We start from the raw sequence: 12,655 nt of genomic DNA on the forward strand, positions 1-12,655 counted from the left end.
GGTTCATAAGATTTAAAAATTGGAGCAGCAGTCGGCCCCTCGGCCCTTCAAGTCTGCCCTATCATTCAATAACATCGTGGTTGAACTGATTATGACCGTAACCCCACTTCCCAGTCTGTTCCCTCCATGACCCTCGACCCCCTTGTTGACTATGAGTCTGCCTAACTCCACTTGAGTCGACTCAGTGACTCAGATTCCACTGGTCTCCGTGGAAAGAGAACGCCTCAGGCCGACCACCCTCTGAGAGAAGAAATTCATCCTCATCTCCCTCGTCAACGGGAGACCCCCTTGTTTTTAAACGGTGCCCCCCCCCGCCCCCTCGTACTAGATACCCCCACTCGGAGAATCATTCTTTCCAGTCTCCACCCTGTAAAATCCCCTCAGGATTATTCAATAAGACCGCCTCTCGTTCTTCTAAACTCCAATGAGTATAGGCCCGACCTGCTCAACCTTTCTTCCGAAGCTGACACCTTCTTCCCAGGCATCAGCCAAATCTTTGCCCCACTGACTTAACCCGTCTCTTTCCCTTTGCAGTGCAGAACCCTCGTAGCTTTTCTGACGATCTTTGCATCATCGGTGAATTTGGCTCCAGTACACTCTGACCTTCATCCAAGTCATTAGTGCACATCATAAATATTTGAGGCCCCGGCACCGATCCTTGTGGCACTCGACAAGTTACTGCTTGCCAAGCTGAAAACAACTAATTTATCCCGAGTCTCTGCTCCCTGTTAGTCAGCCAGTCCCGATCCGTGTTAATATTGGGCTCCAAACCATAGGAAGGATATTGAATCTTTCAGAATTTAACATGGATTGATTAGGGTGCTACCCGGTATGAGGAAATACAAAGGTCTGGAAGAGAACCATAGAACCCCTACAGTGCAGATGGGGGCCATTCAGCCCATCGAGTCACACTAACCCTCTGAAAGACCACCCTACCTCGGCCCACTCCCCCGCCCTATCCCCGTAACCCCACCTAACCTTCGCATCTTTGGACTGTGGGAGGAGACCGGAGCACCCGGAGGAAACCCACGCAGAGGCAGGGAGAGATGGGCGGCACGGTAGCGCAGTGGTTAGCACTGTTGCTTCACAGCTCCAGGGTCCCGGGTTCGATTCCAGCCTCGGGTTGCTGTCTGTGTGGAGTCTGCACGTTCTCCCCGTGTCTGCGTGGGTTTCCTCCGGGTGCTCCGGTTTCCTCCCACAAGTCCCGAAAGACATGCTGTTAGGTGAATTGGACATTCTGGATTCTCCCTCTGTGTACCCGAACAGGCGCCGGAATGTGGCGACTAGGGGCTTTTCACAGTCACTTCATTGCAGTGTTAATGTAAGCCTACTTGTGACAACAATAAACATCGTTATAGGTGCAAACTCCAAACAGACAGTCACCCGAGGCCGGAATGGAACCCGGGTCCCTGGCGCTGTGAGGCAGCGGTGCTAACCACTGAGCCACTGTGCCACCCCAAGAGGTTGCCTTTCTTTCAAAGCAATACTAATGTGGCACAAAACGAGAAAAGTGTTTAAAATAATGAAAGGACAGAGAGAAACAGACTGTCTCCAGTACGAATACGTAAACATACAAATTAGGAGCAGGAGTAGGTAGGTGGGTCAGGGGTCGGTGGAGGTTCGATGGGCCGAAGGTCCTCTTCCACAATGTGTGATTCGGGGAGTTGACCATTCGGCCCCTCGAGCCTGCACTGTCACTCAATAGGATCACGGCTGATCGGATTGGAGCCTCAACTCCACATTCCTGATCACCTTTGACACAATTGTTGGTCAAGAATCTATCCACACCTGCCTTATAAATGTTCACTGGCCCTGCCTCCCCTGCCCTCCAGAGAAAACAATTTCACAAACCTCTGAGAGAAAAAGATTCTCTCATCCCTGTCTTAAATGGGACGCCCCTTATTTTTAATCTGTGTCCGCTGGTTCTAGTCTCTCCCACGCGGGGCAACATCCTTCAGCATCCACCTTGCAAAGTTCTCTCAGTATCCTGTATGTTTCAATAAGATCACCTCTCATTCTCCTAAACTCCAATGGGTACAGGCCCGGCCCGTCCAACCTTCGGGGGTTCGAGAAAGAAGAGACTTAGATACGAGACTAAATGCAAGAGATTTCGAACAGAGGACAGGAAAAACATCTTCACAGAGAGAGTTGGGAGGCTCTGGGATTCACTTCCTGGGTCAGTGGTTGCAACAGAGACTATGGCCGGGATTTTGGGCTCGCGTTTGCGAGTCAAAGGGCGACGTGAGCGAGAGCCGGCGAGATCTTGTTTTCCCTGCCCCCCCCCCCCCCCACCAGGTTCAAACCCCACCATGCAATTTAAATCCAATTAATAAATCTAAATTTAGTCTCAGTAACGGTGATCACCAAACGATCATCGATTGTGGTGAAAACCCATCTGGTTCACTAATATCCTTCAGTTTCTTCGTTTCCAATGGGTTTGGGTACACAGTACCTGAGAAAAATCCAATGTGTATCATTGCCTAAAGCAGAACAGAATGAGGACATTCAGCCCATTCTGTACGTCCTGGCTCCTCGTTTAGTCCTTTAGCGAGCAGCAGCCTAGCCTTATTAGGTGAAGGTAATCAAAGCTAGTCAGCCATGATTTAATTGAATGGGGACTGACGCGAGCGGCTGTATGTTCCGATATAAAGTGAAGGGGCTTCCTTCAGGCATGAAGGCCCAGGGGCGGTTCGCTTAACAAAAGAGAAGTCCAAGTGATGGCCCACCGACTCGCCGTTGCTGTGGATACTTCTCGTGTTTTGGGCATGCAGCAGTGCCGGGGAGCCTTTTCCTTGTTGTCACACCGTCTTCCCACTCTGCCGCCTTCCAGGGATTCATCAAAGCCAAGAACTACCCCAACAGTACTAACGTGGTGTTGCTGAACGATGGGGCGGAGTCAGCCATCTTCAAACAGCTCTTCACCAAATGGTCAGTCAAAGGGCAAACGCAAGGCCTGGGCAAGAAACACACAGTGGGCAAGATCGGTAAGTCCTCACCCAGCTTCCAGAACCTTCGCTTCGTCCATTGCGCGACGTTGACCTTCTCTGTCCTTCCCTGCATCCCCCTCCTCTCCTGAATCACAGACTTGAACAGCAGGGCGGCCTGTCCAGCCCATCCTGGCTATTTTGAAGGGTAATCTAGTTAGGAAATCCTGGGCCTCCCTCCCGAACAGCACAGTGGGTGCACCTGCACCACAGGGACTGCCGCAGTTCAAGAAGGCAGCTCACCAACACTTTCTCGAGGGTAATTAGGGGTGGCCAACAAATGCCAGGCCTCGCCACGGGGAAACATCCTTCAGCATCCACCCTGCCAAGTCCCCTTCAGGATCCTGCATGTTTCAATAAGATCACCTCTCATTCTGCTAAACTCCAATGGGTACAGGCCCGGCCCGTCCAACCTTCGGGGGTTCGAGAAAGTAGGACTTAGATACGAGACTAAATGCAAGAGATTTCGAACAGAGGCCAGGAAAATCACATCGGATGAAATTCTGTTTTAAAAATCCAGTCAGCTCCACTCTTACCCCATATCACTGTGATTTCTTCTGTTTCAAGAATATTTGTAATGCTCTCTTTTAAAGGTTACTATTGGATCAGTCTCGCTGCCCTTCCAGGCAGTATATTCTAGATGGTAACCGTTGATAAACATTCTTCCATCTGATTCTTTTGCCAATTATCTTGAACCTGGATCCTCTGGTTATTCGTAGAGTTATTTATAGCACACAATGAGGCCGCTCGGCCCATGTTGGCTCTCAGTTGAGCAATCCCATTTGGCCGCCTCCACCCCCTCGCTCTATATTTCCCATCCAGTTTCCTTTCGAAACCTCTGCTTTCACCGCCCCCCCCCCTCACGGGCAATGAGTCCACGCATTCATTCCTCACGCGTGACTGGGCTGCAGGAGCGAGGAAGAGGGCGGGCGTGCTGATAGGCCTCGCCAGAGTGGAGAAATGGAGCATAAACGCCAACCGTAGGCCGGAGGGGCCAAACGGCCTGTTTCTGCCCCGGCCACACTCCCTGCGCCGAATAAAATGAGCCCCTCGGTCGCGGTTCTGCCTCCAGGAATTTACCCTCTGCCTGATCTCATTCCAGCCAAAGTGGAGCAGACTAAATTTGATGTGACCCAGCTGCACGCCAGGCCGGACCTTGCGGCTCGCCAGAGGATGGTGGATGACGCCTCCGGGAAAGTCGAGGTAAGTGACACTCTGTTCAACCTTGAAGTTCTGCCTGCTAGAAGAGGGCAGTTGGTTCCCACTGATACCTACAGGTCACGTTACTTAATTGGTCAGAATCCGTACGGTGCGGAAGGCGGCCATTCAGCCCATTGCCTGTTCTGGCTCTTTGAACAAACTAGCCAATTAGTCCCACACCCGTTTCCCTTTCCCCTTCGCTCATTCAGTTCCTCCTTTGCATGTATTCAACCATTTTCCCCTTTTGAAGTGACAATTAAACTCCCGTCCACAATTCCACATGTAGTCACACATTGAAGCTACTTCCAAGCCATTTCCATTCCTTCCAGACTCCATGGGGAACAATCCATTCATTCCCTACAGTGCAGAAGGAGGCCATTCGGCCCATCGAGTCTGCAGCGGCCCGCCGAAAGAGAGCCCTACCTCGACCCACTGCCCTGGCCTATCCCCGTAACCCCACGTAACCTGCAAACCCCTGGACACGAAGGGGCAATTGATCACGGTCAATCCACCTAACCCGGACTGTGGGAGGAAACCGGAGCATCTGGAGGAAACCCACGCAGACACGGGGAGAACGTGCAGACTCCGCACAGACAGTCACCCGAGGCTGGAATTGAACCCGCGTCCCTGGCGCTGTGAGGCAGCAGTGCTTACCACTGTGCCACCGTGCTGCCCCTGATGAGGAAATGTAATGACTGGGATCTCGCAGGAGTGATTGACTGCAGTTTTAATGGTGTCTTCGTGCCTTAGAGCAGTGCCCATCGATTTGGGTTAAGGGCGGTAGTGCAGGGTCTCATGTGTGGGTGCCCAAGGAGAGAGCATTATCCAGCTCTTTGAACACAACCCAACCCCAATGACCCCTCTCAGTTGCTGGAATCACACATTTCAACAGCAGCCAACAGATAACGGTGAGCCACTCTTCACCAGAGACTACGCAAGCCTCCGGCTCTGGAATATTCCCAGCCTGTCAGACCAATTCCCGGTCTGCTACTGCAACAACCCAGTGCGCAGAAAGGCGAAGGTTCCGCTTTCAATTTGAAACGTTTGACTCTCCCCGTCTGTTTCTACGGATTACGTGTTTTTCAACAATAAAAGCTCTGTTTAAATGTCTGTTGTTGTAATTGGTTGATGAATATTGATTGATCTATTGAACAAAATTGTTGCGCGTAGTGAATAAATGATACATCGGACAAAGGGTGGCAGGGTAGCACAGTGGTTATCATTGTGGCTTCAGAGCGCCAGGGTCACAGGTTCAATTCCCGGCTTGGGTCACTATCCGTGCGGAGTCTGCACGTTCTACCCGTGTCTGGTTTCCTCCGGGTGCTCCGGTTTCCTCCCACAAGTCCCGAAAGACGTGCTGTTAGGTGAATTGGACATTCTGAATTCTCCCTCTGTGTGCCCGAACAGGCGCCGGAGTGTGGCGACGAGGGGATTTTCACAGTAACTTCATTGCAGTGTTAATGTAAGCCCACTTGTGACAATAAAAAGATTATTATTAAGTGGATCGTGACAGTGATTAAAACTAGTGCAGCGAATCAGATTGACGTTAGAAAGATAGAATGGTTACAGAGCAGGATGCCATTCTGCCCATTGAGCTTGTGCCAGCTCTCAGCAAGAGCAATTTAGCCACTCCCCCGCCCTTTCCCCCTAACCCGGTGAATGTTTACTCTTCAGGTGCTCATCGGGCTTACGATTTGAAATCCACAATTGACTCTGCATCCACCACGCTCTCAGACAGTGAATTCCAGATCTTAACCACTCGTTGTGTGAATCTGCCTCCACCACGCTCTCAGACAGTGAATTCCAGGTCTTAACCACTCGCTGTGTGAATCTGCCTCCACCACGCTCTCAGACAGTGAATTCCAGATCTTAACCACTTGCTGTGTGAATCTGCCTCCACCACGCTCTCAGACAGTGAATTCCAGATCTTAACCACTCGCTGTGTGAATCTGCCTCCACCACGCTCTCAGACAGTGAATTCCAGATCTTAACCACTCGCTGTGTGAATCTGCCTCCACCACGCTCTCAGACAGTGAATTCCAGACCTTAACCACTCGCTGCACAAAAAACGGCTTTCTTCATGTCCCCATGCCATTCAGCTTAAATCTGTGTCACTCTGGTTCTCCCTCCTTCCGCCAGTGGGAACAGTTTTTCCCTGTCTACGCGGTCCGGACCCCTCATAATTCTGAACACCCCTATCAAATCTCTTCTCAACTTTCTCTTCTCCAAGGAACACGGTCCCAACTTCTCCAATCCGTCTGTGCAACTGAAGGCCCTCATTCCTTGAAGCATTCCCGTGAATCCTCCCCGTGAATCCTCTCTGCAATGTGGAGGGTATTAGGAGTCCGGAATTCACTGCCCGAGTTGGTGGTGGAGGCAGAGACCTTAAACCCTTTTAAAATGTACCCAGATTTGCACCTTATGTGCCGTAAACTACAGGGCTATGTACTGGATGCAGGAAGGTGGGATTAGAAAGGGCCACCTGGATGTCCTCGGGCTGGCATGGGCAAGGTGGCCTGAATGGCTTCTTTCTGTGCTGTAACTTTTCTCTGATTCTATTCTATGTGGTGGATGAAATTGGTTGGTGTGCGGAGTGGACAGAATTGACCAACATACTGAGTGAAATTGATTGAGGGCAGGTTCATTTAAAGTTGTGGCTGACATGTTGGGTTCTCTGGACCAGGTGTGGAGAATCGAGGAAAATGAGTTGGTTTCGGTGGATCCCAAAACTTACGGCCAGTTCTACGGAGGCGACTGCTACTTGGTGCTTTACACATACGTGAAAACCAACAGGACCGCCTACATCCTCTACATGTGGCAGGTAAGGGACCACACATTGCTAACGGGATGTGAGGGCCAAGTTTCCACTTTGGGCGGAATTGGCATCCCGAGCTTTGGGTTGGATTGGATTTGTTTATTGTCACGTGTACCGAGGTACAGTGAAAAGTATTTTTCTGCGAGCAGCTCAACAGATCATTAAGTACATGAGAAGAAAAGGGAATAAAAGAAAATACATAATAGGGCAACACAACAAATACAATGTAACTACATAAGCACTGGCATCGGATGAAGCATACAGGGTGTAGTGTTAATGAGGTCAGTCCATAAGAGGGTCATTTGGGAGTCTGGTGACAGTGGGGAAGAAGCTGTTTTTGAGTCTGTTCGTGCGTGTTCTCAGACTTCTGTATCTCCTGCCCGATGGAATAAGTTGGAAGAGTGAGTAAGCCGGATGGGAGGGATCTTTGATTATACTGCCCGCTTTCCCCTGGCAGCGGGAGGTGTAGATGGAGTCAGTGGATGGGAGGCAGGTTCATGTGATAGACTGGGCAGTGTTCACGACTCTCTGAAGTTTCTTGCGGTCCTGGGCCGAGCAGTTGCCATACCAGGCTGTGATGCAGCCCGATAGGATGCTTTCTATGGTGCATCGGGTGTAATACTTGAAAAAAAAACAGAGCTGACTGTGAATGAAAAAGGGTTACCACGGTCTGCATTCTGATTTTTAATGGCTTGATAAAAATGTACCGATGCTGGGCATCTCGCCAAAGCTTTCCGTCTTTTACTCATCAGCGCAGTTTGCAAGAATACCAAATGTTGCGATTGGCTTGATGAGTGCAAGGTGAAAAACTTCGACACAATGTATTTTTTTCCAACAATAGCCAAGACCTATACTCCCACCCGACTATCTATACACAGATGTGTTTTCCAGTTATACTGGGTGGTCAGTTTCATAGTAAATGAAACAAAAAAGTTATTTAAAGAAGCTTTTACAACATGACTATGAGAGTTCACTAGCCCCAAATTTCCAGTTAAATGTTTGGGAGCCTCCATGAAACCCTGAAACTGGATGCAATTAGCAGGAAATCCCAATGGTAATTAATCGATCAGGGGGCGTGGTCAGCTTTGGGTGGGTGGGGGTGGGACAGTTTCTTAGTGCAAAGTCTTTTAAACCCAATGCAACCCGAGTGTCACCGGATTGGTTCCTGTGTTCAGAGGGCCGTTCTCTGAAGAGAAGAGAAGTAAATTTGGCCGATATGGGCAGCACGGCAGCACAGTGGTTAGCACTGTTGCTTCACAGCACCAGAATCCCAGGTTCGTTTCCCGCTTGGGTCACTGTCTGTGCGGAGTCTGCACGTTGTCCCCGTGTCTGCGTGGGTTTCCTCCGGGTGCTCCGGTTTCCTCCCACAAATCCCGAAGGACGTGCTGTTAGGTAAATTGGACATTTTGAATTCTCCCTCAGTGTACCCGAACAAGCGCCGGAGTGTGGCGACGAGGAGCTTTTCACAGAGGGACTGGTTTAGCACAGGGCTAAATCGCTGGCTTTGAAAGCAGACCAAGGCAGGCCAGCAGCACGGTTCAATTCCCATACCAGCCTCCCCGAACAGGTGCCGGAATGTGGCGACTAGGGGCTTTTCACAGTAACTTCATTTGAAGCCTACTTGTGACAATAAGCGATTTTCATTTCATTCATTCAGTAAGTTCATTGCAGTGTTAATGTAAGCCTACTTGCGACAATAATAAAGATTATTATAATAAAGATTAATGTTATTATATTCGCTCTAGTTTAGGAGAATGAGATGTGATCTAATTGAAACTTATCGGGCGAGATTCTCCGCCGTCGGGATGCTCCGTTTTGTCGTCTGCCCGGGGATTTCCCGACGGCGTGGGGCTACCCCACATTGGGAAACCCCATTGACTGGCTGGCATAACGGAGCATCCTGCCGGCGGGGTGAGGCAGAAATGAGGCATGGCGGGGCGGAGCACCTGGCCGAGAAGGTTCTGAGGGGGCTTGACGGGACAGATGCTGGCAGATCATTTCCCCACATACCCACACACATGTACACAGAACTAGGGGGCACAGCGCAAAGATAGGGGGTGCGATTCTCCACTCCCACGCCAAAGAATCGCCTGGGCCGCCAAAAGTTCCGGGGACGTCGGTCCGACACCGGTCCGACGCCCTCCCGCGATTCTCCCAAGCGGCGGGAACGGCCCGGTCGAGTTTCGCAGGCCGGAGAATCGCCGGAGACACCCAAAATGGCGATTCTCCGGCCCCCCCGCTATTCTGAGGCCCGGATAGGCCGAGCGGCCAGGCCAAAACGGCAGGTTCCCCCCGGCGCCGTCCACACCTGGTCGCTGCAGTCGTGGGCGGTGCGTGCCGGCCAACCCGCGCTTGCGCGGATGACGTCCGTTATGCGGCGCTGGCCACGTCATCTATGCGGCGCCGCTTTTACGCGGGCGACAAGGCCTGGCGCGTGTAGATGATGCGGCCCCGATTCTGGCCCATTGTCAGGGCCTGAATCGGTCGGGACCGGGGCCGTTGCGCGCCGTCGTGAACGTCGACGGCGTTCACGATGGCACGGCCACTTCGGCATGGGGGTGGAGAATCCCGCCCAGGGCGTCTCGCATTTACCATGTGGACGGGGAAGAATTTCTACTCTCACAGGGCCATTCGTGCTCGAAATTCTCCACTCCCAGAGAGCAGTGGGGGTTTCGTTACTATAACAACGACCAGATGAGTCCGTCGAGTTCACAGGGAGATGTTTATCCAGCTTTGCAGCGGCACATACATAGGGCCCGGTTACACATCACCGGCTCCTTACTCCTTTCTGTCCACTACTTCAGAGGCTGACCTATTGCTGGCTAATTCCTGGTCCTGTCAGGACAATGATCCCCAGATGGATGAACCTCGGGCATGTCACATGCAGGTTATTGCAGTTACTGAATACATTCAAGGCTGGGTTAGACTGATTTTTGATCCACAAGGGAGTCCAAGGTTATGGGGAAGGGGCGGACATGCAGGAAAGTGGAGTTGAGACCAAGATCCGATCCACCATGGTCTTGCTGAATTTGGAGCCGACTCGAGGGACCGAATGGCCCACTCCTATAAGAGCATAAGAACTAGGAGCAGGAAGAGGCCATTCCGCCCCTCGAACCTGCTCCGCCATTAAATACGATCATGCCGATCTCGTCGCCATCTTCCTACCCGCTCCCCTAACCCTTCATCCCCCGACTAATTAAAAACCTGTCCATCTCCTCCTCAAATTTGTTCAGTGTTCCGGCATTCACTGCAGTCTGGTGTAGAGAATTCCACAGATTCACAACTTGAGCGAAGTAATCCCTCCTCATTCCTGTTTAAAATCTGCCTCCCCTTAAGTCTAAAACTCTGGCCTCACAATCTAGAATGTCCAACAAGGGACCTCCGCTACCCTGTCAATCCCCTTTAGCATCTTATAATCCTCAATTAGATCTCCTCTCACTCATCTAAACTCCAGCGAGTATGGGCCTAAGCTGCTCAGTCTATTCATAAGACAAGTCCTCCATCCCTGGAATCAATCTAGTGCATGGATGATCCGGGGGCGGGTGTCAGAAGGGTCGCGGGGTTGAGGGTCACGGTGCCGGGCTGTCTGGGTCCTTGTTTCCTGTCAAAGGTTCACGCTGCTCTCCGGGCTCAGGTCTGAAGGGAGAAGTTGAGGCAAAGTTTTAGTTGAAGGATTTTGTTTTGTAAATACCTGCCGAGCTTTCCCCGCGGACAAGCAGGAATTCCAACTGCTGTGTTTGCATATGGAGCTGACAGCTTGATGTGAAAAGTCATTGTGACAGGATTGGCGCTGTGCTGAAGACACATGAGCAGTGGGACTATCACCCCGAGAACTGGCTTTACCTGGGAATTACAGCTTCAATGGGATATAGAATTATTACCAGCATTTACTGGGAGCTGGCTTGTGTGTGGAATTCTAGTTCAGTACCAGAGATTGTCAATATTGAGAGAATATTAGGCTGACGTCTTGGCTTTTGCCTCCCTGGTAGCCCGGAGACGGATATTGCGAGCGTGGAGGGACTCGGAGCCCCCGAAATCAGAGATCTGGGTTAGCGACTTGGCCGGGTTTCTCAGGCTGCAGAAAATTAAGTTCGTCCTGAGAGAATCAGCGTTGGGGTTCGTCCGGAGGTGGCGGCCGTTTATTATTATTATAAATAACGCAATAAAATGTGTTAAGAAATACTGGGAGAATATTGAGCTCAATAAAGGGATGTTGCCTCGTTTCCGTATCCTCCAGATTTAGTTTTTATTTATGAAGAGGGGGGAGGTGGAAGAATTAACTTTAACACATAACATACGCAGACTGGGTGAGAGTTTGAAAACCGATTCAGTCCAGGGTGAGGAAGATTGGAATGTCGGCACAGAAGTAAACTATTCTTCCTCATGTCTGCTCTGCCATCTAGTGAGATTGTGACTGGTCTGTATTTTATTTCCATCTACTCACCTGCGTCTTATAATCCTTCAAACATTTACCAAACAAAAGCAATCAGTTTCAGTTTGGAGGTTTGATGTGAACCGCCAGCTTTGACGGTCGTTTGTGGGATGGAGTTCAGTATTTCCATCGTCCCCGGTAGAATGGAGAGGAGGTTGGGAACCTAAGCAGAGTAACGAGGGAAAGAGAAACAAGGGCAGTCATTGAAGAAAGAACAGAAACGGTAGACGGGGAATCAAGGGCGAGAGCTCCACGGCGTAAAGAAAAGACGGGATGATTAAAATTGGCAAAAGGCAAGCCTTCCAAAGATGTGCAGGTTAGGTGGATTGGCCATGGTCAATTGCCCCTTAGTGTCCAAAAGGTTAGATGGGGTTACTGGGTTAAGGGGATAGGGTAGTGTCCTGACCCTAGGTAGGGTACCCTTCCAAACGGTCGATGCAGACTCGATGGGCCGAATGGCCTCCTTCCACACTGCAGTGATTCTATGAATTCTATTCTACGCATAAGGACTTTGTGTCTCAATGCACGATGCATTCAGAATGAGGTGAGTCGCAAAGATCGGCCGGCGTGGGTCCCGAAGGTCGGCCAGTTGGGAAAAGTGGGTTTTGGGAAAAAGTTTGAGAAACACCAATCAAGTGAACCTTCTCTGACCCACCTCTGATGCGTTTCCATCCTTCCTCAAGGAAGGGGACCAAAACTGTGCACAGTGCTCCAGATGTGGTCTCAGCAATGCCCTATACAGCTGCAGCAACACTTCCCTACTTTCTACTCTATTCCATTAACAGTGAAAGCCAACATTCCATTTGCCTTCCTTATTACCTGCTGCACCTGAATACCAACTTTCTGCAACCCCTGCACCAGGACACCCAGATCCCTCTGCACCAAAGCATTTTGAAGTTTCTCCCCAATTAGATAATAAGTTGCCTTTTTATTCCTCCGACCAAAATGGATAGCCTCACACTTATCCACGTGAAACCCCATCGCCTAACCTCTCCATATCCATTTGTAAATTTCTTATTTCTCCTTGTAACTTGCTTTCCCACCTATTTTAGTGTCATCTTCAAATTTTTGTGTCCTCACGCATGAATCGCAGAAAGTTAGTACTTTTTATATACTTATAGAATCTTTTGCTATCCATTTAATATATTTTGCGCTTGATTTCTTCCATCATTTTCCTTCGCTCCTCTAATTACTTTTTTAGTAACCCTTTGTTGATCTTCAAAG

The 12,655-nt window shown here is 50.3% G+C and overlaps 1 protein-coding gene across 5 annotated transcripts in view; it reads left to right on the plus strand.

Annotated features, from left to right (window-relative positions):
* vill (villin-like) overlaps positions 1-12,655 on the plus strand; it is a 398,207-nt gene that overhangs the window by 359,968 nt on the left and 25,584 nt on the right. For all 5 annotated transcript variants that reach the window (XM_072508058.1, XM_072508063.1, XM_072508059.1 and 2 more), the window contains exons 10-12: positions 2,831-2,984; positions 4,087-4,187; positions 6,868-7,005. In XM_072508058.1, the coding sequence (XP_072364159.1) occupies positions 2,831-2,984; positions 4,087-4,187; positions 6,868-7,005 (393 nt within the window). The remainder of the gene's footprint in view (positions 1-2,830; positions 2,985-4,086; positions 4,188-6,867; positions 7,006-12,655) is intronic.

The sequence above is a fragment of the Scyliorhinus torazame genome, chromosome 6 (genome assembly GCF_047496885.1).
Source record: "Scyliorhinus torazame isolate Kashiwa2021f chromosome 6, sScyTor2.1, whole genome shotgun sequence".
Taxonomy (NCBI): Eukaryota; Metazoa; Chordata; class Chondrichthyes; order Carcharhiniformes; family Scyliorhinidae; genus Scyliorhinus; species Scyliorhinus torazame.